At 35.6% G+C, this 25,257-nt stretch overlaps 3 protein-coding genes across 3 annotated transcripts; 2 read left to right on the forward strand and 1 right to left on the reverse strand.

The window, feature by feature from the left end:
- The first annotated feature begins 354 nt into the window (after nucleotides 1–354).
- LOC18430369 (folate receptor family protein) lies at nucleotides 355–3,900 on the forward strand. Its single transcript, XM_006840524.4, has 4 exons — nucleotides 355–665; nucleotides 1,992–2,350; nucleotides 2,910–3,247; nucleotides 3,639–3,900. Exons 1-4 carry the CDS (start codon nucleotides 587–589, stop codon nucleotides 3,760–3,762), a joined length of 900 nt encoding a protein of 299 aa, XP_006840587.1. The 5' UTR covers nucleotides 355–586; the 3' UTR covers nucleotides 3,763–3,900.
- Nucleotides 3,901–9,511: 5,611 nt separating this feature from the next.
- On the reverse strand, nucleotides 9,512–10,575 carry LOC18430368 (phylloplanin). The gene is made up of 2 exons (XM_006840523.4): nucleotides 10,333–10,575; nucleotides 9,512–10,066 (listed from the first exon to the last, which is right to left on the reverse strand). Exons 1-2 carry the CDS (start codon nucleotides 10,508–10,510, stop codon nucleotides 9,765–9,767), a joined length of 480 nt encoding a protein of 159 aa, XP_006840586.1. The 5' UTR covers nucleotides 10,511–10,575; the 3' UTR covers nucleotides 9,512–9,764.
- Nucleotides 10,576–16,654: 6,079 nt separating this feature from the next.
- Nucleotides 16,655–21,953, forward strand: LOC18430367 (putative glycosyltransferase 2). Its single transcript, XM_006840522.4, has 2 exons — nucleotides 16,655–17,636; nucleotides 21,308–21,953. Exons 1-2 carry the CDS (start codon nucleotides 16,728–16,730, stop codon nucleotides 21,815–21,817), a joined length of 1,419 nt encoding a protein of 472 aa, XP_006840585.4. The 5' UTR covers nucleotides 16,655–16,727; the 3' UTR covers nucleotides 21,818–21,953.
- Nucleotides 21,954–25,257: the final 3,304 nt, after the last annotated feature.

Consider the following 25,257-nt stretch of genomic DNA (forward strand, 5'->3'; position numbering starts at 1 on the left):
GATGAGTTTCAAGAAAGTTTTTTACGTAAAAATTAGAGTATATTTCTCATAATTTCATAAATTTTATATAGGATTATCCCTAATAGTATTGAAATAAGTGGTTCAAAAATATTAAAAAGGGTGTTCTCATATTTGAAGACCTTCAAATTGATCATTTCAACCTCGATATTTGTGGATACCAAGCAAAAAGAAAATGTCAAGTCTTCCAAATAATGCATCTTATATCAAGTTATCTAGACTGTTTTTTTTTATTTTTTTATTTTTTTAAATTCTCAAGTATTTATAGAGATATTGCTTGAGTCATACTATTTTAAAAATTTTAAATTTTATAAATAGGGATAAAACTAGACCTTCATGTACTACTAAAGTTTTTGACGCCAGGATTACCAAAAGCTTGTTATGCTAAACGAAAAAAAGAAAAAGAAAAAAAAAAAAAAACTAAAGGGTCTAAAAGAACATTTCCGCAATATCAATTTTCAAGGAAAACCAGCGAAAGTTAATAATAATTTATTTCCTTTGTTCCCCTAAATGCTGTTGTGTTGGCTCGCGGAGTCGCAGTACAAACGCTCACTCACTCTATTGAGAGATGAAGACTTACGCAAAGGCGCCTCGATTCCATGGCTTTCCCCTTTTCTGCTTCCTCCTATTTGGCGCCATAACTTTGGGTAAGAAACATGAAAATTATTGAATTATTTATTTCCTGGATATTGTATTCATATATTATTTGAATTCTGTTTGAGCGAAGGAAGGATATAATACATGTGTAATTTCCTCATCTGATTATGACGATTTTAGGGTTTTTTTAGCTCTTTTAAGGGTGATTCATTTCTGATAAAAAATAGGAATGGATGCCATCTTGTGGTCATATTAGCGCTTCTGTTGGATTCATATCGTGCGATGACTGATTTATGGGCGTGAATTGATATTTGGATTATTTCTGGAATATTTGAAGAAGCTTGTGTTGGTTATGAATAAGCCGCATGTCTTGGAAGAATGATGTGAAAAAGCATGTTAAACCTTTGTGAATCACGTTAAACAACTAAGAATACTTGAAAGATGGATTTTCATTGCCTGCCTTGATTATCTTGATGCTTCATCGAAGAATTTAGGGGAGACTTATAAAGAATCTCTCTCGCTCTGTCCTATTAGATTGTTTTGGTTGGATGATATATCGGTCCTCAAGGATGATGAAATGGCTGTTACCAAAGACCAAGTTATTTTTTCGACTGGTGGTTATTATCAAATTTAGGAGCACCGAGAAAGCATTTTTATCGGAAACCATGGTGAATTGCAATATTTCATAGTTGTTTATTATAGAAATAGCTCAACTAATTCACAGCTAGGTGTTTTTGCTTTTCATTGCAATAGCGCCGAGTCTTATTGAAGAGAAGGTTGCGGTTTGTGGTGTAAAAATCTACTGCTAAGGCTGAGTTTTGTGGAATGGTTGATACATTTAGTAACCTTATATGGATTTTTGACAAATGGTCAAATTTGGAGTTCTTTTCGTAAAAAGGATAGAATTTGAATTTTTCAAATGTTTGGATAATTCCCATCTTTAGTAAGAATTTTTCAAAGAATGTTTGTTCATGAATTATAAATATAAAAAAAAAATTGTTTATTGAGGACCTACATGTATTGAATCTCTTGATACTGACTTCTATTTCATAGAAAAGATGGGAATGCACTTGCATGTACTCTATATTGGAATTTCGAATGTGAGTACTGAATCCCAATAAGTATATGGGAAGTGCTCTTCTATATTCTTACTATTATGCTGATAATGATTGATGAACACCCACACCCATTGGTTTAAAGTTCTAAATGTCCACAACACACAATCCGAGCTATTTTGTGTTGGATACATTGTCCTTAATGCGCATGTCATAAATGGTTGCATGATCAACTTATCAAAAGTTCTCTTAGAGAAAAAACTAATTTCCAAATAGTGGCATCTGGTAATGAAATTTGTAGTGCCTTTTATCCTATTGCAGGAGAACCAAATCGAGTGTGCATTTCTCAAGGTGGTCGCTTCCCCCCTTTCTCATTGGAAGGAAAACCTCCTCAAAAGGCAACAAAGGGACCAAAAGATTTGGCTCTTTGCCGGGTGTTTAGGGCAAAAACTTGCTGTGATATAGTTCAAACTTATCCTGCCTTGTTGTCTATTAGGAGGTTGGCATCTAGCGGGGAAGCCAACCCAGAATGCTTACACTTATGGGAAATGCTTGAATGCTCTCTATGTGATCCACGAGTTGGTGTGCAACGTGGGCCCCCAGTCATATGCAAATCCTTTTGTGATTCAGTGTTTCAAGCGTGCTCAAATGCATATTTTGCTATTGATGGAAGCACCCAGGTAACTTCTTCTATAATTAACATGTTACAAATAAATGAGAAACTTTGTAATCAAACCAGTTTCTAAAATTTTTACTGGAGAGATATTTGTCAAAAGTAAAAAATGTAACTGAAACCCATGGATTTTAAACGAGTCACAAATATTTCACATTTCTGAGTGACAAATAATGCTATACTTTAATATATGGTCACCTTTCCTTAAAAGAAAAAATGGCAAATAGTGCCTGCTTGTTAACCATAATAAACAAATCACCAAAATTTTCAGTCTCAACATCATTCAAAGAAAGGTCTTCTCTGTCCTCTCTGCAGTCTTCAGAGAGTTTCATTTGGGTATCTTTATATCGATGGCATTTTTGGTGAGTTTATGAAGGCTTTTAATACTAATGACCCATTCGTCCATATTTCAAGAATTTGTGGTATTCTAGCAATATTTTGTTTGAAATCAATGGAAGGTAGGTGTGCATCTGTGAGGGTTGCCTAAGTAAGAGGGAAAATGCTTACTTTGTTATTCACACAAGTTCTAAGTGTGTTCATCTGGTTATTATTTTCTCTGTGTTCAGGTTCTCTCACCATGTGGTTCAAAGGACATTGTATGTGGTGCTGCTACTGGTTGGGCCAAAAATGGTTCAGAGTTTTGCCAACTTGCTGGTTTCTCTGTCCACTCACTTGAGGACGGGTCTCATGGTATTGAAGATTCATATTGTTTCGGTGAGAAAATGGGTATTGACTCAGTTCAGGATTCATGGAAGAAGGGATATGAATCAACCTCAACGAGGAAAGAAGAGGAGATGGGGTTTGTGCAAGATTTCCATCAATGGATACAGCAAATGCCCTTTAGAGAAAGTGTGTCTTGGGCAGTAGGAGGGTTGGTCCTCACAGCTGGCCTCATGTTCATGAGGTTTGTACATATCACATGTTTGCATTGTTGCCCTTTGTAGCTCTGCAAAGTAAATTCTTTTGTTTATTATACACAGTATTTTTTTTGCTTTGAGTTGTTTTTGAGGAGTTTTGAACGCCTATCGTCTTGGTCAGCTCTCTCTCTCTCTCTCTCTCTCGCTCTCTCTCTCTCTCTCCCCACCCTCCCCCCCAGCTGAAAAGCCTGTGACTCTTGAATGATGCTGTAGTATTTAACAAACCTGAACTCGGTGGCTGACTTGTCCTTTGCCAAATCCGTGTCAAGTCTCTAGGTTAAACAGTCGACTTGGAAAAACTTGTGCGTGTTTTTCAAGGTGAAAAACACAGTAATTTACAGTGTCAGTAATTTACTGTCTTTTCTAACCTGTATGCAGCAAAAGGAAGAGTTACAGCTGTCGTCAGAAGCAAGCGGCTCTTTTTCGCACTGCAAGGAGACTGGAAGCAATGGCCAACCACAACTCTCCCACTCAAGGAAGTGCAAGGAGGTTGAGGAGATAGCTCACTCCCTATCCGGCTCTTTTGTGAACTCCTGTTCTGTCTTTTTGTAGCTTTTTTAACTGCACTCTTTTTTTAACTTAAAATAGGTTCTACATATTGTACATGATTCAATTTAATGAATACCTCTTTCTTTTGCCATTATAGTTGTCCTTTAACCCAAATCCAGGGTCGCAGGCTTTGAGTTTTGAAATAGCATCCAACTTTGTAGCATTATTCAATTTTTAGTTTCAATCCTATGTTGAAAAAGTGTTCAGAGCTAGGAAAAAGAGGATTAAATACATATGAAGGATTCTTTGCTTTGCCTCATTTAGAACCCAAAAGGGGCTTACTGGTGGTATAAATCTTCTACTTGATCACCCATACGCGTCCTTGTTCTGAGTATGTATTTGTTGGCTGCCCCTTCAGTTCGTGGATATTTGAATTATAATAAATAGGTATCCGGTATAAGATGTTATCTGCGTCAATCTCTTGGTCCTTGCTTGAAACATTAAATTAAATGCCAAGCCAATGACTCAAATGTCTACACTACATGCTATCATTGAAGCATCAGACTTTGACAGGCCAAATTCCCTCGATGATTTCAGAGCCTGAACCAGATCATCCTCTACTAAGCAATTTATATATTTGCCCTATATTTAGAAAGCAATTTTGCTTGCTACACCACTCAGCAATAGTCATATGCGATGTCCCATGCTAGAACAAGGGTCAGCTGAATCTAGAACTCATTAGTCCATCATAAGTTGTGCCTTATAGGTACCTCAACATCAAAATAATGGAGTTTGGGGGATCTTGAATGGTTTTGAGAGATTTTTAATGGGTATATACACTATCCACTACAGATATGCTTCAATGCTTAGTTGTGCCTTCAATGTGACTGTTTGGGAGCATACCCCAAAGGGTCCAGAGGTAGGATGAAAAACGTGGTTCCCTTGCTTTATATCTATCCTGGTTTTTGTTTACAGAGTAAGTGTTTCCTTATCTGGCAACTCCATGCGTAGTTATATGGAGCAAGCTAGTCCACTCTATCCTAAGAGACTACAGATACTTCAACTACTTAGTGGGCTTCCTTGATGTTTCATGTCAAAATTAGTCCACTCTACCCTAAGATTATTGATACTATCCATATCAGTACTAGTAATAAAAACGGAATAGTACAACATTCCCAGAAACAAGGTGCCAGAAAATACCTCTAAACCACTGACCGGTGGGCCCAAAACCTCCCACTTATCCCCCTTTGTACTTTTTCGACCAAAGTGAATTTTTTTTTCCTGATCAACCATCCTCATTTTTGTTGCTAACTTCCCCCAAGTGCTCAAACTCTCTCTCTCTCTCTCTCTCTCTATCTCGCTTTCTCTCCACACCTCCTAGACCTCCATCTCTGCCTCTCTTCCTCTCTGTCTATGCTTCGCATCCCTGTCTTTGCATATCCTTTAGAGATTAATTTCCTTCTCCATTGTTTTTACTTTCTACCATAGCAACTGAGATCTCAGCAGTGTCTTCCTTGTATATGTATCTCTTGTTCTGTCTTCACTCTCTCAATACTTGGAGTTTCACCCCATGCTGCTTGACAAAGATGTCACAAGTAACTACACGGATAATCTGCAATTCTGCATTCTTTGCTCTTCAGCAGACACTTCTGAAAACTTTTGCATAAGATAGTGATAAAAATCCCAAAATTTCAGGGCAAGAGAGCTAAAGAGACCCAGTTTCAATATTAGTAAAGAAGCATATCTCTGAAGAAATCTTCCAGTTAGCTCAAAGGTTTCTGACCTAAAAGCACAAGAATGTTTTCTTTCTCTAAAGAAAACAACCAGTTAGCTCAGAGGTAACAGTCCTTAAAGTACAAGAATGGCTCTCAGTAAGGTAACCCCTGCTAACCCTCTGGTTTTCTTTTCCCTTTCTTGGTCCCTATGTGGAACACAACCATTATAGGGTGAATCCAAAAGAGGGGACTGGTTTCCTGGTTTCTCTTGTACCTTTTTAGGACTAAGCGGTGATTAAATCACCATTTTCGAAGGGGAGTTAGTACTTGAGAAAACCAGCCATTATTTTTAATTTTAGGATGCAAGTAAATGGGGGACCTGCAACTGATGTACCCATCAAGATTGAATGGGGAAGCAGATTTAGGATTTGGACTTAAAGAAGAAACCTGATCGTTTGGATTAAACACAGTCCAATAATCATCAATCTGTGAACTGAAACTGCGAGGACAAATATCATTCTCTTTCCTCGATTCATCGAACTTCTTATCTTGTAGTGACGTTTTGAAGAAAGCCCTTTTCTAATACAAGGGTATTTGTTAAATTATCATTTACTGGTAAGAGCACCCCATTTGATGAAATGGGGCATTATTCTCTCTCATCCGACACAAACCCATTCTGACGAAGGCCCTGTTCATTACTCTCCCAAATTTGGTTTCTTCCTTGAGGTTACATGACCATTGTGTGAATTAGGGCATCATTTTCTCAAAAAAAATTTAGGGCATCATTTACTCTCTCTTCTATCACAAAGACTATTGAGAATCATGGTTCTTAACTTCTATACAACATCCCCATCTTCTGATAATCCACATGGAAAGTTGTGAGAGCAATCAAAGAACTTGAGAGAGAGAGAGAGAGAGAGAGAGAGAGAGAGAATTATTGATACTAATTAATCGCTTCTCATGTAAAAAAAACAATAATAAGTTCTGCTTCTTTTGAACAAAGAAATTGATTTTCTCTCTAAACCAGTCTCTTTATCAAACAACTTGAGAACTTTCTTGTGTCATCATGTCCATGTAGAACTGTTTAATGTTCTTGCTCATGGTTCTCCCTATAAATTGTTGCTGAGGGCTAAAATGAACCTGATTGCAAACAGAACTTGCAAAACTAAACATTTTACATAGTTCTCAGTGTAAATTTGCATCATAGTTTATACTGTTCAGAATTCATTAATCCCCAACATAACCACCCCTACTGAACTTCATTGATCTAAATGTATATATATTTGTCAATGTATATTTACAAATTTATTTCATGTACAAAAATTAATCATGCTTTGCAAACCCATTGGTACCTGAAAGCCAATTCTAATCGAGTAGACAAACAAAGACCATATGTCAATTCTCCTTAACAACTGAAAAATCTTCATCACTTGGAAAAACCCACTTTGATTTCAATAAGCTTCGCTACGTGCACAAAGCTTGTGATGTTTGGGCACGTAAACAGAATGATTAATGCATGAATTTGCATGTAATTCATGATGACTGTTGATCATTATGATGCGTTGACCCCCCTTTTAAGTCCCAGCAGTTCTCACTGATGAGTTGCTTGAATTCTTGTGCCTATTAGTAACATGTAACAACTGTTGGTTTTTGATAATGTCATCACAAATATAGAGCTTTTATACTTTAGATTCTATGCAAGAATAGAGCTTCTATACTTATAGAATATACGCATGAAGTCTGTGTGTGCAGCCTAGCCATTGTACTCTTTACAAGTACTTATTACTCATGCTGCATGTGCACTAATGCTATCATTTGTGTACCTTTGCATGCATACAAGCGCACATGCTACCATATATGTTAGGCATATCAGTATACATTCATTAATGGATTCTATATAGGCTGGTGCATGTGTGCATGCATCCGTGCTCAATGTGAAAGCTTATGATACATGTTACATATATGCCTGCGACATACATTTCTGAGTCTATGAAGGTAGAATTTCAAGATATTTATCATTTACAATGCAAAACAGAGAGAGAGAGAGAGAGAGAGAGAGAGAGAGAGAGAGAGAGAGAGAGTCTAGTGCTATCACTTCTAAAATGACAAACCTGACATCTTGGGTTCCATTCCAATTAGTTCCCAAGTTAACATTTTAAGAAAACAAGAAAAAATGATGAGCCTTTCTGGTTCTGGTTTTTTTTATTTTATTTTATTTTCTGTTGAGCTATTATTGTATAGTTTACGAAAGGGTTTCAGAATGCAGTATATGATTTGTGTCTTGGTGTGTTGCTGTGACTTTGTGAAATGCCAAGCTTTTCAGGTTCTGATTTGTTGGTGAACTATTGTATTCCTTGGGAAGGGATTCTAAATTACAGTATGGGTATTTTGCCTTAGTTTGTTTTGGCTCAGCATTTACTGGTGCCCAAACCAGATCAGCATATCATGCAAAATGCTTGCGTTGTTTATTTGAGGGGTCGAGCTTTTCTCTTATTGTATGGCACAATGATGCGGTGGTGCTTTTGGGAACTGAAATGTTGCGGTATTCAATTGTAACCCGTTGCAAAGAGAACCCATGCCTTTTGATTCATGTGCTAAGGGTGCATAGTTCATACAAGGAGCTCAACGTGCTTTAACATCATTGCTGTCGTCGAATGACTACAAGGGCTGGTTGTGATGCGCCGTTGCTCCATTCAAAGTCTGTCAAATATGAATTGGACGGTTGGTTAATGTCACGGGAAATTAATGTCTGCATCTTGTGTACCAAGTATAACCCCACCCAAAAAAAGAATGGAAAAAGGAAAAAAAACTTTAGTTTTAGTCAGTGTTTTAAAACCCAACAGTTCTTGATTTCAATGGGGAACCGGTCGGGACCAAATTGGTTCTGGGATGGCATGGCTCGTGCCCTTGTTCTCCCTTAATACTACATTTTTTATACTTATTTTTTTGAGTGGATCTAATGTTTTCGTAGGTCCCTTTAAATTCCCGTCGCATAAATCCTTATTCTAGTTTTTATTCTATTTTATTGATTTTTAATATTTTTTGGATCACTGGTTCAGATTGTTCACTAATCCAGTGATTCAACACAGATTTGTGGGTGGGTGAACAATCCTTGCCACAGGGTCGGGTTTTGAAACATCAGTTCCAATGGTTGGGCTTTTTCCACATCACTGAGGTAATTAAGATGTTATATGTTCTCAACTTTGTTACTGTCCCGGGAGAACGGTTTTGAACATCTGACGGGATTAACAAATGCATTGTATAAGAGGCAACACACCTTTTTATTTTAGGGCAAATTTCGTATAGACCTTTAATTTTTCATGTTATTTTATGTAGATTCTCTTTCTATTTTAACCGTACCCCTTCATCTCTTATTTTCCTCTTTTATTGACTTTTTGACAATAAAAATTAGCCCAACAAATCTTTTGATACTATTTTAATTCAAAAACTTTTTTAATGAGTGGAAATAGAAAAAGATGGTTAAAAAGTTTTTGGGTTGAAATGATTTAAAAAGATTTGTTGAAGTTAATTTTTATAGTTAAAAGTTAATAAAAGAGGAAGATAAGAAATGCGGGGGTAAGGTGAAATTTTTAAAGGGTTTTTTATGCTTCTTGAAAGAAAAACGGAAGGAGGGTCTATCATGAAATCATATGAGGAATTAGAAGTCTATATGAAATTTTTCTTTTATTTTAATAGCACATATATTATGCTCTCTCGAGAGTAAAGTTTATTTTTATTTCCTCAACCTTGGGAGGATATTTTCAAAAATTCAGGAAATTAGATGATTATTCTAAAAAAAACAAAAAAAAAAGAGAAAATTCAAGCTTTCTAGCTGGAACATAACGGTCTACAAATTGAATGGTTTATGTTCAATCTCAAGAAATTATTTCTTTTCAAGCTTATAAAAGTTACAATTAGGTAAGTTTTTTTATTAAGATTAATCTATGGGTCGAGGATATTACATCCTTTTGGGACCTAGAATTAATTCTAGGTGGGATTTTGCCCGAGGGAGTAAACGTGAGAGTAGAATATCTTTTGCCTTACATCGAAAGCATAAAAATACAAAAGGTAGTATTAGAAATATTAAAATTTTTTAAACACGGTAGTACTGCATCAACCATGCCTAGACCTAACCAGTACTTCTATTTGACACAGCTATAACACATCAACCTTACATCAGCTATAACACAGCTTTTACTTCTATTTGACAAACATAGAGCCAATATCTTCTAACCAGTACCTAGACCTAAAAACTTGCAGAATCGACCATCTCATAACAGTGGAGAGGGAGAGAGAGAGATCAGTTGTTAGGCAGATTGGGAAAAGGAACGAAGGTGAAAGAAGTGGCAGCTAATTTGATGACTGTTCCTAGAAGCCGTTCAAGCCTTCCAACAAAGGTGAGAGGCGATTGCAAGATGCCTTGTAATTGAGGGGTGGTTTTGCATGTGGTGGTGAGAGGCGTTTGAACGACGACCGAGCAATCGCTGAGGAGGGAAGAGAGGAGCATATGGAGGGGGTTCACCAGGAACTGGAACGCGCCCGTCGAGTCTGTGTTCACTGTTGATATGTTGTTGCCATTGCACACCAGCTGCACTGGGGCATCTGCATGCATATGAAAGAAAAATTGTTAAGATTTTGGAGAGCGAGTCTACCTACTAACGCAATAGTGTTATTTTTCTAATTTGTTTTTGGCCACCAACTAATGTGAGGATTACTCGTACTAAAATAGCTCCCTCTATCTCTCGTGCCATATTTATGGGCAGAAATAAAACTCTTGACATCATGTTGTGGTTCCACCATCTTGATCACTTAAATCGAGGTCCCATTCTCTCTCTCTCTCACTCACGGTCACACACAATTGGACTTACTAGGAATCACTGGTGTGGCTGAGCCAAGGATACCAATATTGCCATTAGAGGTGCAAAAGATGGTCCCTGTGATTTGAGTGAGTCCTAGGAGTGAACCCAGACCAAGCTGCGCATGTGTGGTGGGCGCCGGCATCAACACAAGAGCAAGAACAACAAAGAGAAGGGATTTGAACGCCATGGATGATAGTTTGGTTTTCTTTCTTCTTTTTGTCTCAAGAAATGGAAGTTGATGGAGTTTAGCGTTGGAGGGATGCCAATTTATAGAAGGATCTCGCATGTGGCATGATCCTCTTCAACATGTGTGGTCCTAGACAATACCTTATTACACATGAAACCAGTAAGCCTTGTTGTAAAATGGTCCATGGGGGCAACCACCATTTTTGTGAGCTTAGCATGCATCTCTCTCCTTCTCTTTTAAAAATTAGGCATCTCCAATGATTTCCAATAATTGATGCTGAAATTGGGGGAGAAATCTTCCCATTTATCTCTATTTTTAAGTCATTTTTTGAAAAAGAGATATTCCAATAAATCATTAGCGTCATCTGAGTCTTATCCCAACTATTTGGAGTTGGCTAAACGAATCATGTTTTGCCATTTCGCTCTATTAAGGGCCATAGCCTCAATCTGATCACTCACCATATCTCTTATCACTACTGTCATCCATGCCTTTTTGGGCATTCCTCTTGTCTTTTTAGAGCATTCTAATTGAACCAAATTATCCCTCCTAACTGGTGATGTTCTAGGTTGACGCTACCCATTGCTAGACCACCTAAATTTACTTTCCTCGTCTTATTGCCTAGCTATTCTTAAGTTCTCTAGAATGTATTTATTTCAAATTCTATCATTTCTTGTCATGGCAATCACCTATCTCAATATCATCACTTCGGCTACACTCATACTATGGATGTGTTGTTTCTTGATTGTCCAACATTCTATCCCATAAAGTATTGCTAGTCTTAAAGTCGTAATATAGAACTTTCCATTTAGTTTCATTGGTATGCAGCAATCACATAAGATTCAAGAAGCATATCTCCACTTCATCCATCCAACTCTAGTTCTATACTCAAAATTTTCCTCAATCTCTCTACTCTTATATTCCTATAGAATAGTTAGAGAATTTATTATCTCAAAGTGAATCTTCATTCCTAATCATCTTTCTTTCTTACAAGCCTCATGTTCTCTCTCTCTCTCTCTCTCTCTCTCTCTCTCTCTCTCACGAACCCTCATTAAGAATTTTCAAGAAAATTTTCCCTGCCGATCATTTTGAAGAATTTGTAGAGAATTGCTTGCATTATTCGAAGGCAAAATTAAGCAATCGATGTTTATTTTAAAAAATGTAATACATTGTTCTTATCTTGAAGAGAAAATATAAAGAATTGTATACTATGAGACCATTTATCATTGTTACAATGAGGTCACAATTGTTCTTAACAAATGTCAAATTGGATAGCTTTGGATGTGTCACAAAGTTTAAAAAATTTTATTTTGAATTTTGGGTCTATTCAATGAAACATTCACAACCACCCAATTCCAAATTTGAAATATTAGAGTGATTGTGACTGTGTATTAAAAGTAATTAGTCTCTTTCTAATTTTCCAAAATATAATCGGCGAAGTAAAAGCCAAAGAAAATATCACCTTATTTCGCCAAATGAATAACCCTAGATTTGATAGCGTGGGCAAAAATTGAAAAGGACAATGATTCATGAACCCAAAGTCATAAGATAATTGCATTTCGTTAAGTGAAGGACGCGTGTAGGCTTTCCATTAATGGGGGCTCAAAGCCTAAGCTTTCTTTGCCTCTTATCTAAGGCCCAAGCAAACCACACTCTACGATATGTCAAACTCGAAAGGTTACGGAGCCCCATTTATGGGGTTGCCTCAATGGACGGTCCAGATCCTAGTTTGTTTGGATTGACGGTTCAGATTCAAGAAGTTGGAACTTTTTTTATTTTTTTAAACATTAACAAAGGATCACTTTCATTACTCTCAAAAAGAGCACAGGCCCTTAAAGGTCATAATAAGTGTTTCATTATAGTATTTTTATTATACCTCAGATACTTGCACTTACTGAATTTTCAATTGAGCTACCAACAAAAATTTAGTTTAATTTCTCCATAAAATCCGACTTTAGAGATTTTTAGACAATACATTGTGATCTGGTCCATGGTCTCATGGTGCGACATGAGGTTTGTTAAGGTCAAGAGTTTGAACCTAATTCGAAACCAAGCCAATCTCTTGACCTTTCTCACCCAAACCATTATGGTACACCATTAAGTCGAAGCCTAAAAATTTACCCCATATTCTCATTTATTAAACTAACACAAAAGAAACATTTGCTTTTGAAAATCCACAATGTCTTCTTTAAAACTACACCCCTCCTTTTGAACGCTCATAATTTGTTCCTTTGTGCAAATTGTTGCCCCTATGTTCCTAAGTTTCTCCAAAATTGGATGAAACTTGAGGACAAAGGGTGCGGTTTGTATAAGGCTCAGGCTGTAAACAATCGAGTAAAGCGCACCTTGAAATAGAATAGAAAGGTGTTATTTTAGTACTCGAAATTTTCGTGAGAGTTGAAAATTTATTTGTATCTCTAATTATAAAATTTAAAGCTTAAAAAATAGTATAGCTTGAGCATATATTTAAATACTTAAATCTTGAAATTTAACGTTATAGAAAATACATTTTAAGATGTACTATTTTCAAGACTTGAAATCTATTTTTTCATATGTTCATATATCTTGAGATCGAGATGATTGTTTTGAGGATTTTTGTGCATCCAAACAACATCTTCTAGTGAATATTTTAGGTGTACCTTAATTTAATTGTTTAGAGCCACATGTAAACTTTTCCCTTAAATTCGACAATTTTACTAGTGCGGTTTTCCAGTTGTACATCCCAAAATTCAGCTGTGTTTTCATCCAAAGCCTGAAGTTTTAAACCTATACCTCACCTTTCGGCGGACTTGCGAACTTCCTTTAGACCCATTCATGATGCAAGTTGCATCTAAAAACCTATTATTTTTATGGCTCTTAAGCCCCTGCTACTGGGGCATTGATATTGTTCACAAAAACAAAGGGGGTCCAAACAAAGGGACCTTATCATTTTAGTGATCCACTTGCCCTCCAAAGTTTGAAACCTTAGAAAAACTTATGCATGATGATGACGATGATGATGTACTTAAATGATAAGTTTTGGCGTGTTTCGTGGTGTGCTTATTTTAGTCTGCCAGCTTTCCAAGTTACTTGTTGGAGATCGATTTCAAATTTAAAATTGAGAAATAATCCCTATATCCCCTATTTTTATCCAAGGTTGCAAAAGATATCGTCTAACTCCCTGACCACTTTAAACCTATTTTTTAACTTAAATAAATGTGAGAAATACATGTTATTTCTAAACCTAATACTTTATCTATCTTCACTTATATATCCAAAACTTCACTCCCTCTCTTCGTGTGTCTTTCTCACTCTCTCCTCCCATATTTTTCTAAACACCTATCTCTCTCTTCTCTTGGTAACCTCTCACCTCCATAATGTACTCTCTCTCTCTCTCTCTCTCTTTCTCTCTAGAAGTTTGGTTAGAAGGGTTTTAAAAAATGCATGTCTTTTTAGATATGTTTGGCTTAAAAAAACAAGTTTAAATTAGCTTTGGGGTTTAGAAAAATAAAATATAAAATTTTTATGCCTCAAGATATCTTTTAAAACCTTCGGTCTATTATGAAATGAAACTTAAACATAGGGGGTATGGGGATATTTTCTCTTTAAAATTTTACATGTATATCATCTTGACCAACACAATTATGAATTCGGCTTTTTCCATTTCTTTGGGTGTAGCATGGAATTACTAGGCAGAATTTCATGCCTTGGAAGAGGGTGTTGACTTAGTTATTCGGATAGATTGTTTTTCCTTACAAATTGAAAGTGATCCTTCCCTCCTTGTTTAAGTCATATGTGGGTGCTATAAATCTCCAAAGGCACTTCATATTATTGCTTCCAATTGTCAATTCAAACTTACAAATTGTTTATGGTTGATTTGTTACATTTATCGTGAGGCAAATATGGTAGCGGACTCACTTGCTAAAAAAAACCACAACTTTTTCAGATGTCACTATTTGGTGCTTTAGGCTTTCAAACTTTATTTCTCTTCCTTTACTTCATGATATTGCATGATTGTTCTACAGTAGGATTGTAAAATAATGATTTGTAATCTCTTTTTATTTTTATTAATGAAAAGGGATCGTCTACAAAGAGACCATTTATCTTTGTATATGGAAGTCACAATCATTTCCGCTCATTAGATGTCAAATTGGATGGCTTGTGGTGAGTCTGAAAATTTTCTTTTGACACTCTTGAAACCACCCAATTTAAAATTTAAGGGACATGAATGATTGTGACTTCCATATATAAAAGATAAATGATATCTTTGTAGACAATCCCTAATGAAAAATAGGTAGGGGGACTTGTCCCCATTGATTTACCCAATCAAAAAAAAAATGAATGTGAAAAACATTGAATTTTTAACCACAAAAATGGTTTATCTTGTACTCGGGATTGTTCATTTTAATTCTTTAAAAATCATCATATCTATACTAATTTTGGACCCTCCAAATCCGCGGCAGAAATGAACATAGAGTGATTTACGATCCTAAGACTCTTTGAAAACAAGAGCAAACACATGAGTTTCCTTCTAGAAAAATTAAACTGAATTGACGTCTTTTTTGTCAAGGAAAAATTTTATATAGGTTCAAGGCTCTAAACAATCAAATTATAACTGACACAAAAAATTTCACTAAAAGATGTTGTTTTGATGCGCAAACATCCTCAAATTGATCATCTCGACATCAAGATGCATGGACATGGGAAAAAAATCGATTTCAAATTTTAGAAATAGTGCATCTTGTAACGCATTGTTTGACCGTCAATTTTCAAGATTTTCATAGATCCGTCTGATCTACACTTTTTTTTAAGCTTTAAGTTTTATAATTAAAGATGAAAATATATTTGAAGGCTATCCCAATTATTTCCAGTATTGAAACCATATTTCTCGATACTATTTGAAGGTACGCTTTACTTTGATTGTTTAGAGCCTCGGCTCTACACAAACCACATTAGCGAGGGATTTTGATCACGTGTTCATTGCATTGCGCGTTACAAGATCTTATGCTCTTAAGAAGGCTTTGAATCACGGACGGTCTAGATTCAAACTTCTCTATGATGTTAGAGGGCTATATTGCCCATTTGGTGAGTCTAGGTCAACCGGCCACATGGCCCTTCACGAGAAAGTCATATACAATGTGCATCTCTCATCCTTAGCTGGCGCTGTATACTCTTTCTTTTTTTTTTGGTATTCTACAATATATTGGAAAATGGTGGGATAGAGCTGCAGCCCTATTAAAATCAGTAAAGCCTCACCTCATAATTCATCAAAAATTTACAATTCATGGATTGCAAAACCTTTATATTCACCATCTCGGCTTGAACATATTAGTTGTAAAAACAAATTAGGAGTTTAAGCTCTAAAACCGTGTATATTATAATAGATTATCTAGACCGTCCATTTCACTTTAAAATAACTGTTTATAGATCTGTACCATTTTTTAGCGTCAAATTTTATTTCGGTGTTGAAAATTGATTTAGATCCATCATAAAAATTAATGTTGGCAAAAGTGCTTTCCAGATGACGATTTGAGGTAAGGCTTTATTTTGTTTTCATTACAGCCTCGGCCCTCTAGAAACTACTCTACCAAAACTGTATTTTCTATTTTAATTTTTTTAACATAAGGGCTTAACTTTTTCAGGTGCACGGTTAGACCCACTTTTCTTTTATGGACTTTGGAATCTTTTAAATGGAAAAGCTATTTTTATAATATTTGCAAGCCTCTGTTTTTTGGTTTTGTTTTAATGTCTTTCTTTTATGGATGGCGTTTCTACGAGTGTGTTCAATCTGTGGGCACCCAATTAAACTTTTGATACTTAAAATGTGATTTTTTTGAAAAAAAATTCTACATCGTATTAACCTTGTGAGTTTTTTACAACGTCCATCTTAAAGATGGATGTTTAATGTTATTATACAGTATACATCATGTACTATATTGTTTGTATGCTAAATGTCTCCATTGTACCTCTTAGTAAAAGATATTGGAAATGCACATTCTGTACTGCAGCAGATAGTGGTAGAGGAAAACTTCATTGTCGACCCAACATCACTAAATCAGCAGGTCAATAATTTTGTAAAGCATCTGAACAATATGCTACATGTATCATGGTATTGTTCTCCATGGTTTGATTTCATTGCTTTATGTATGTCCCTTGCTTGCAAAATCAACTATCCACCACTTATTTAAAGGTTCTACACACCACAAGCATCCATTCTTAACCCCTCTATCAATCAAAGTCCATGGAGCCATTGTTTGTGCGCCCACTACTGTATCTCAAAGGCCTGGCCATGGCCTTCATAGGTTCCATCATCTCTCTCCTCATCTTCTACCACTTATTGACCAGTCCTAATGCCCTAGAAAACAAAGCCCTTGTCTTCCACAGTGCCCTATCCATTGGGTCACACGAGGCCTCTAGTGAACATATAGAAATCCCACCAAGGACCCCTATTGCAAGTGCCCCATCTCTAGGCCCTCACAGGATAGCCCCCACCATACTAAAGCCTAAGGCTGTGCCAGGCGAGCATGCAGAGCGCCAAGGTTCACCCAAGACAACAAGCCAAAGTTCACATAAGGTAGGGACCCCAAGTTCCCCTAGGGTAGGTACCCTTGGTTCACAAGGGGTCCCTAGTAATGAAGGTTCATCAATCATAGAAAAGCAAAGTGCACATAGGGTGAAGACCCTAGGTGAACAAGGGGCCTCCAGTGAAGACACAGGGACCCAAGGCGACTACGGGGCCTCTAGTAAAATATCAGGGACTCTAGGGAGGCTTAGAGGACCCAAAATTGGGGCGCCTGGGTCACACACCGGCTTGAATCCACCCTTCATTTTGGTGTCTGGAGAGCGATCGGGGCCTTGTGAGACTGTAAATGGATCTGTTGTGATGGCCAAATCTTACAAGAACAAGGTGGACTATTGTAATTGGCATGGGTGCACAGTATGGTACACTCTTGAAGTGTGGGAGGAGGGGTACACGGGGACATGGGCTCGATATCCGTTGCTCCTCAGGCTCATGAAGGCGAACCCAAGTGTGGCTTGGTTCATGTGGATGGACTCTGATGCCATATTCACTGACTTTAGCTTTGAGATACCTATACATGCTTATGATTCATGGGGGAAGAAGATGGTGGTGCCTGGCTTTTGGGATAAGGTATGGACTATGGACTATGGAAAAAGGAAAAGTAGAATTCATGGTAATTTGACTTTTTTTTTTTTTTTTATATAATGAATTTGCTAAAATGAAAAGAATTATCCATAGTTTTTGCCTTCCACTTTTTCCTTGAACCGTATCAACAAAAGGCTAGGCATTTCATTTGCTTTTCTTTCATCTTTTAATTCTGTGAATTGATTTTCATTGCTAATTTTTGCAGTTGATTAATACATTCTAGTTTCTTGTTGTTAGTCTTTCATTTAGATTTAATATCTTTCACATTTTACTTATGGGATTGTATATTATGAGACCATTTACTTTTGATACAAAGAGGTTACAATTACTTACAATCATCTGAAGTAAAATCCGATAGCTTAGGTGTGTCACAAAGTTTGAGATTTTTTTTTTGAAGTTTAAACTGAGTCAATGGAATAAATACAATCATCCAATTTCACATCCAATGGTCAAGATTAACTGTGACCAACTTATATCAAAGTATACTTTTCATTTACTTATTGTTTGTTTTATACACAATTAATACTTTTTTGAGTTCGTTTTGGATTTTATTTATTTATTGATATGTTAAAGTCTTTTCGTTGAGATTTAAAAGTTTCTGCCTCCTTTGAAGAAACTGACTTCTTTCATTGTATTTTTAAGAAAATGAATGCCATAATTGCTATAGCGTGGACCCTTCTGGCAATGCATTGCATGTACCCAAGATTAATGACAATGAACCAGATGTAATGCACATTAAATTCCTAATTCCTATTAATAGGAGGTCTCCATAATAGGAAGATGCCTCTCTCTCTCTCTCTCTCCACAGGTTGTTTCTCTCTGTGTTTTTCCCCTTGTCCATAAGCATCATTCACTCAGTTAATTTATTTGTTCTTATTAATAATTTGTAAGAGATGCCTTATCTGTGGAAAATCCATCGATATAGTGGTAAGGAAAAGACAAAGGCATTCAAGCCAATTAAGAATTAATTTAATAAAAATAGCATAATCTAGAATCATGAAAGATAAGTTAGGGTTCCATTCCTAGGTGACAATCTAGACCTAATAGAATGGTCATTTTTAAGTTGAATTATTGGACTATTGCATAGTAGAATGATGGGATACTTTGGCCCTTTATGAAATTCCATTGTAGAAAGCTGGGGTATATTGGTTTTTTTTAAATATACAGTAGGGATGAGTATTAACGGATTGGGCTGGTTTTCTAATTGATAAGAGGTCTGTTCAAATCAAAATCGTTCCACCATAAAGAATCGGTTGGATGAGATTAAAAAAAAAATTGAAATAATAATTAAAATAATAATCTAAAAATATAAAATATATTAAAAAAAACCCAGTTTGATTTAACCAGTTGAATCAGTTAAAAATAGCCTACCCTATCGATGAGCATTGATCAAACACTAATTTTGATTAATTTTTTACCAAATTTTTACTTTAAACTAGACTGATCAAGTCATTAGTTAGTAGTTCGGAGTGGTTAGTCTGGTGTTGACAACCATGATCGTTCTTGGGTGCTTAATTAGAAAAATGAGAAGTTACCTTGCACTCTTGCATTGAGGGAACAAAAGTCAACGGCATTTTGTTTAAAAATAACTTAAATACTCCTTAAATTTTACAAGGAGACGAGCAATTAATAGTTACCACTTGGCGGTTTGTAATCTCACTCACACCAAAAACCCACTAACACCTTAAAAAAACTTAACTCTTAATCTATTTGAAAATATGGGTTGAGGCCTATCTTCCCCTCTTCTAAATTACCCAAAAATAAATTAAAAAAGGAGAGAGATGGTTGCTTTAGGTGCTTGTTCATGGCTCAGTTAATAGGGGTTCATATTCCCAGGATATAAATTGTTGTCACCCTTCACAATCCCTTTATGCCTGCAACCTAAACATGACCCCTTTTCACAGAGAGAGACAGAGAGTCACAAAAACTTAGCAACTTGAAAACTACTTTTCAAAAACTTATATCTCTAAAATTTGGGGTTTTAGAACTTGTTATCCAGGAGGGGCTTAAAAAATTGGACGAAAGAGGCACATTTAGGTGATGGTTAGAGTGACAGACATAACATAACGTCTAGAGTTCCATTCTCATCGGGGTCTCAAGGTAATATTCAAAATGTCGTCTAGATTTCGATTCTCACCGGTCTCAAGGTAATATTAGAAAAAAAAGGTTTATCATTTGAGTGACTGCCATACATGGTTCCTAGCCTTAGAAGCAAGGATCAAAGGTCTTTCTTAACTCTCGGGTATCATCTCAACCGTCGAATGGATAGGATTTTATCATCTCAACAGTCGAATGGGTACGGCTTTAACCACGAAACTGGCATCACATTAACTGTGGCTGCAGAATTATCCATGGTGACTAGTATAGATTTCCAAACATCCGTGTAAACATGAAAACCCTTTTCCACTAAAAAACGATAGCAAATAATAGAATACTCGTTTCGTTCAGACCACCAAAACCTGCCAAAATCGGATTGACTAGTGCCCACCTCCAATTTGATGAGGCTCCAAGTTGGACCGGCCGAGTTTCATACCTTAAATGGTTAAAATAGGTTGCACTTCTAAACCCCACGGGAAAATGCAGTTATGTTGTTGGAAACTGTTATAATGATTTGAAAATCTATTTCTACCCTTAATTATACAATTTAATTAAAATATTTGTCATAGTTTTAAATTAACTTTAAAATTCGTTGTAATAAATCTTCCTTTCCGTATGGACAAGGTGAGTTCTTGGCAAGTTAAATGTATACTTGGTCAGGTCCAAATAGATGCTTAAAAAAAATTGTATGAAAAATATAATAAAATTCAAAAAATTAAGAAAAATACTACCATAATGATTATAAATACTTCTTAGAAGATTGTGTTATTGTATCCTTTTAATTTTTTTTTTGAAATATTCAAGGTATAAATCTAATTTTTCAAGAATTCCTCTTTTGTAGCTTTATTCATCTTATTTAAGGCTTCTAATTATTTTATTAATGAAGCTGAACACAAATTCTATAGGACAGTTGTTAGACCAGTTTGTTCTATGGGGCGGATTGTTAGGTCGTAAAAAAATAATATACCTATAGAATGAGTACATTGGAGATGAAGATGTTTTGATGGATAGTGACAAGACAAAAAATGATAGAATTTGAAATAAATACATGCGAAAAAATTTAGGTCTGGCACCAATAGGCAATAAGATAAGAAATAGTAGGGCTGGCCATGTATAGCACACCCAATACAACACCTGTTAAGAAGGTGAAAGTTAGTTCAAGTGGAAGGCTCAAAAATGGAAAAAGGATAGGTTTAAAAGGACATGAATGAAATAAAAAAAAAATATGAGGACTTATGACCTCATTGAAGGTATGACCTTTAATAAAGTAAGATGGTAGACTAAGATTAATGTCTTCAACATCAAAGGTTTTAACGATAGATGATGATTTTCAAAGTTTTTTTGAGTTATTTTTATCCTTTTATAGCTTTTTCTACTTTTTTATAGGGTACCTAACTCGACCAAATAATTTAGCTAGGCCAAGGGAGAGTACCTTAGCCAAGTCGATTTTCTGTGCACTTTGTTTAACTTATTCATACTCAACATTTAAGGAGAGAAAATATTTGGAGAGAGACAGTAGCAGTTAAACAATGAAATCCCTATTTATTGAGTTGGTGCAGGTTTACAGAGATGATCCAGATTGGGTGGGACTAAACGCTGGGGTTTTCCTGATGAAAAATTGCAATTGGTCCCATGAATTCCTCAAGAAATGGATGAAATTTGGGCACCCAAAAAACAAGGCATCCTCAAAGATCTCCATCAACTCCATGGTGAAGTCCAGGCCTCAGGATTGGGACCCAGATGACCAAAGTGCCCTCGTCTTCCTCCTAAATTCTAACCGCTCCGACTCGCAGGCGAACGTCTTCTTAGAGGCGAGCTACGATCTCCACGGCTTCTGGGAGCTCGTCATTGATCAATTGGTCGAGGGCAAAAATGGGAATCGAAGGCCACCTTTTGTCACTCATTTTTGCGGGTGCAAATTTTGTGGGGGGAGGGGGAGTGAGGTCCCACTCGTGTGTTTGGATGGGTTCACACGTGCGTTTGGTTTCGCCGATAATCAATTTCTGGCACGTGTGGCACTTAGGCACCCCAATATCACTTCTCCAGACCCTTTGCTGAGCCCTATTTAACTCAATCCATGTGCTATACTTCCCCGAATTTAATTTATTTTTTGATTTTCCACATCATCTTGATGAGCATATTTATATCCATATGTACGTGGACGTGCATATACATGGGTAATTAACGGTTGAGATTGTTGGGTGATGGCATGTGGAGTATCTGGGCCTTTCATTAGCTGGTGGCTCCACAGGTACGTTGAAAATATGCGCATATACTATGCTCCTGGAAGCATATTGTCCATGTACTCCATTGGGCAAAGAGCCCTATTTTGGAAGTATTTTTTTTTTAATCCAAAATTTTGAGAACTACCTAAGAATCATCATATGATTATTTTCAAAAGATAAATTTTAAATTTAAATATTAAATAATATTTAATTTTAAATATGAAAATCAATTTCATATTAGACCATACTTAAAAATTATATGTTTATCCTATAAAATAGGGCAGTGATTTCATACGATGGTTATACAACAATATAATGTAACAATCTTAAAAAATAATATTAGGATAAAAAAATTTTAACCCAAATTTTAAATATACACTCTTTTTGTTTCAATAAATAATTACAAAAAAAATAAAATTTGAAAATACATCCTAGAAATTTATTTTTTTAGCCCAATTAACATAGGTTATTCATTTTCGTGAGGTGCTTAGATCTAGGCCTTGAAGGATTTTTCCCTTTTCAAAATTTTTAGATGACTTTATTATTTTTATATAACCATTGTTAAAAAGGAAAAAAATGATTTTGAGTTCGTGAAGGCCGAGATATTGAATTCACCAAATGGATGGTCTTAATTATTGTTGGAAAGGAATTCATTTTGACCATATTTAGGTTGCAAATTGAATTTTATTTTTTGAAAGATTGTTTATTGAGAAGAAGAGAGGATCCATGCAATTTTTTGGGTCATACAAATACCATAAACATGATTTTTTAGAAGTTTGGTTCCTTTATATACAATGACCGGTGACATGAAATCATTCCCCTTAAAAATATTATTTATGAGATAAGATTAGAAGAATATATAAATTGTGCAGTTTACTTGAGGCATATCCCCCTTAAAAAAAAAATAAAGTCGCACCTCAAAACCCTTGGAAATGCAGTTTTGGCATTGAAAGCCCCTAATGGCCCTAAAAACTATTCCTCCCCCCTAGAGAGCTCCAAAAGTGGTGTAGATAAGGTGAATTTATTACTTGGAGGGTGTTACAAGGTACATTGCCTATGGGTTTGAAATCCCTTTTCATTTCTCGAAACTACAGCTTTTGATGACTACATGATCAGTCTGAGAATCAAAATTACAGTTCAAGGTGAGATCTGAGAAGTGACTTATTTTTGTAAAGCTTGAACAGTATCAACCTTCTCACAAATTAGGTCATGACAAGCAGTGGAGAGCTATCAGTTCATATCATTTTCAGCAACAAGGATTTCGTGATTCCATAAAATTATGTCCTTGTTTTTCATTGTCAATATGAAATATATATAAGTATTTCATTTTGAAAACTAGAGGCGTGCTAGACCGTTCTCTTTAAAACTTTAAATAATTCATGGAAAGTGATGGGAATGATCATATTGCGTCATATATTCGCTTTGCGCTGAAGCCACAAGTTTAGGCACTTATCTTCACATCCATCAATATCATCATCACAATATTTTTCCAATTAATTAGGGTTAGCTAAAATGTGACGAAAACTCTTGCCTATTTTTTATTGTAACTAGGTAACACTACAATGTGTCACTTCTGGAGAACTCCATAGCAAGCCCTTGTTCATTTTTCCTTGTACTTGGGTTCTAGAACCGTTCATCGTTTCTGGAGAACACCTTAGCATAAACAAAAATTATATATTTAATAAGTTTTAGCAAAATTTTATGTTAGTTGCTTACCTAACAACACAACCCATTCCCTTTAACATGCACGAGATGGTTAAAGGAAAAATTTAAAGTTATCACTCTTCTTAGACCATCTTGTCGTCACATCCATGACAACCGAAAATGAAATACAGGAGAAATTTGCTGACCCATAAAATACTAGAAAGAAAAGACTAATAGGCAAGTAGACACCAGCTATAAGAAGATCTTTTTTAAAAGAGAAGAGAATAAGAAGCAGTTACTTACTATAGAACATACCACCTAAAACGAATTGAGCCCTAGGGTCAGAGGGTATAGTGATATCAAGAACATGCTCTAGTGCTCATGGAAATTGAAAATGGGCGAGGCGTATTTTAATGTATATGGAAGCTCTAAGAAGCAAGGGATTAATGAAGTAGTATGAGGCGTGAAGAAGAACTATCAAGATCTCTTATCCGTTGAGAAATAGTTTATAAAATCAGTGCGCCCAAGCTTGGCCGAGTCCATTCGCCCAAGTAGAGGCGAGGCCGAGTTTTCTCGAGTTGTGTGTATAACTTGTGGATATTAACAAAAAATTAAAAATTTCCAAAAAAATATGGGATTGATGTATAATTTTTGGTCTTGACAAAGATTGGTATGTGTTTTTTTTTTTTACCAAAAATCTCCATATATATATATATATATATATATATATATATATATATATTAATTTTTAGAATATCTCCAATTATAAAGTTGTTTTTTCTAAATCCAGTTTTTCAATACTTTTTAAGCTTATTTAGACTCCTTAAAGTCGTATTTTTTTTATTTTGTTTTAAATTTTTTTAATTTTTTAAATATATATTTTTTTCAATTTATTGAGAGCTTTACCATAGGAACTCATCTCGACAAAGAATGACTGTTATAAATTAAAATTCGATGAGAGTTCTTTTGATAACCCAAGTTCAACATTTCTTTCCTATAGACAGTCTATCGGGAGGTAAAAATAGTTCAACATTTCTTTCTAAAAATGACCTGGCGGATGAGTTAGCAGAGAGTGGGGTGGCTATGTCGGGTTTAGTCTTTATAATGTGACCTTGTATGCGCTTCATGGGTATGATTTTAAGATAACTTGTACTCATTTACAAGTCCAATTCCGCCTAATCCAAATGGATTGAAGTTCCTAAAATCCGATTCATTTAGGTCTATCGAAACGATCGACGGTCCCGATCAGATATTGAAATAGTAGCAATGGTAGGACACTTTAAGTAGAGGTGGCAACCGGTGGGGTCCGGTTGGATTGGACATACACCCGAATACTATTTGGATCTAAATTTTGAAATTTGATCTGGATTCGACTCGTCGCGTCCAAAAATTGCACCCATACCTGTACTAGTCAGGTCTTAGGTTTTAGTCAGATTCATTGCCCCTCTAACTATGAGCTTTTTATTTTTATTTTTATTTTTATTTGTCATTTTTTACTATCATATACCCATATTATTGACAACAATACCACAATCACACGCCATTAGATTTCAAACCGTTTGATTTATCATTTAAAAGCTAAAGATAACTACAAATTTTTATTGTATATGATCCTTAATAGAACCAAACGAATAGAAATT

The sequence above is a fragment of the Amborella trichopoda genome, chromosome 2 (assembly GCF_054954075.1).
Source record: "Amborella trichopoda isolate Santa Cruz 75 chromosome 2, AtrichopodaSantaCruz75HAP2 v2.0, whole genome shotgun sequence".
Classification (NCBI taxonomy): domain Eukaryota; kingdom Viridiplantae; phylum Streptophyta; class Magnoliopsida; order Amborellales; family Amborellaceae; genus Amborella; species Amborella trichopoda.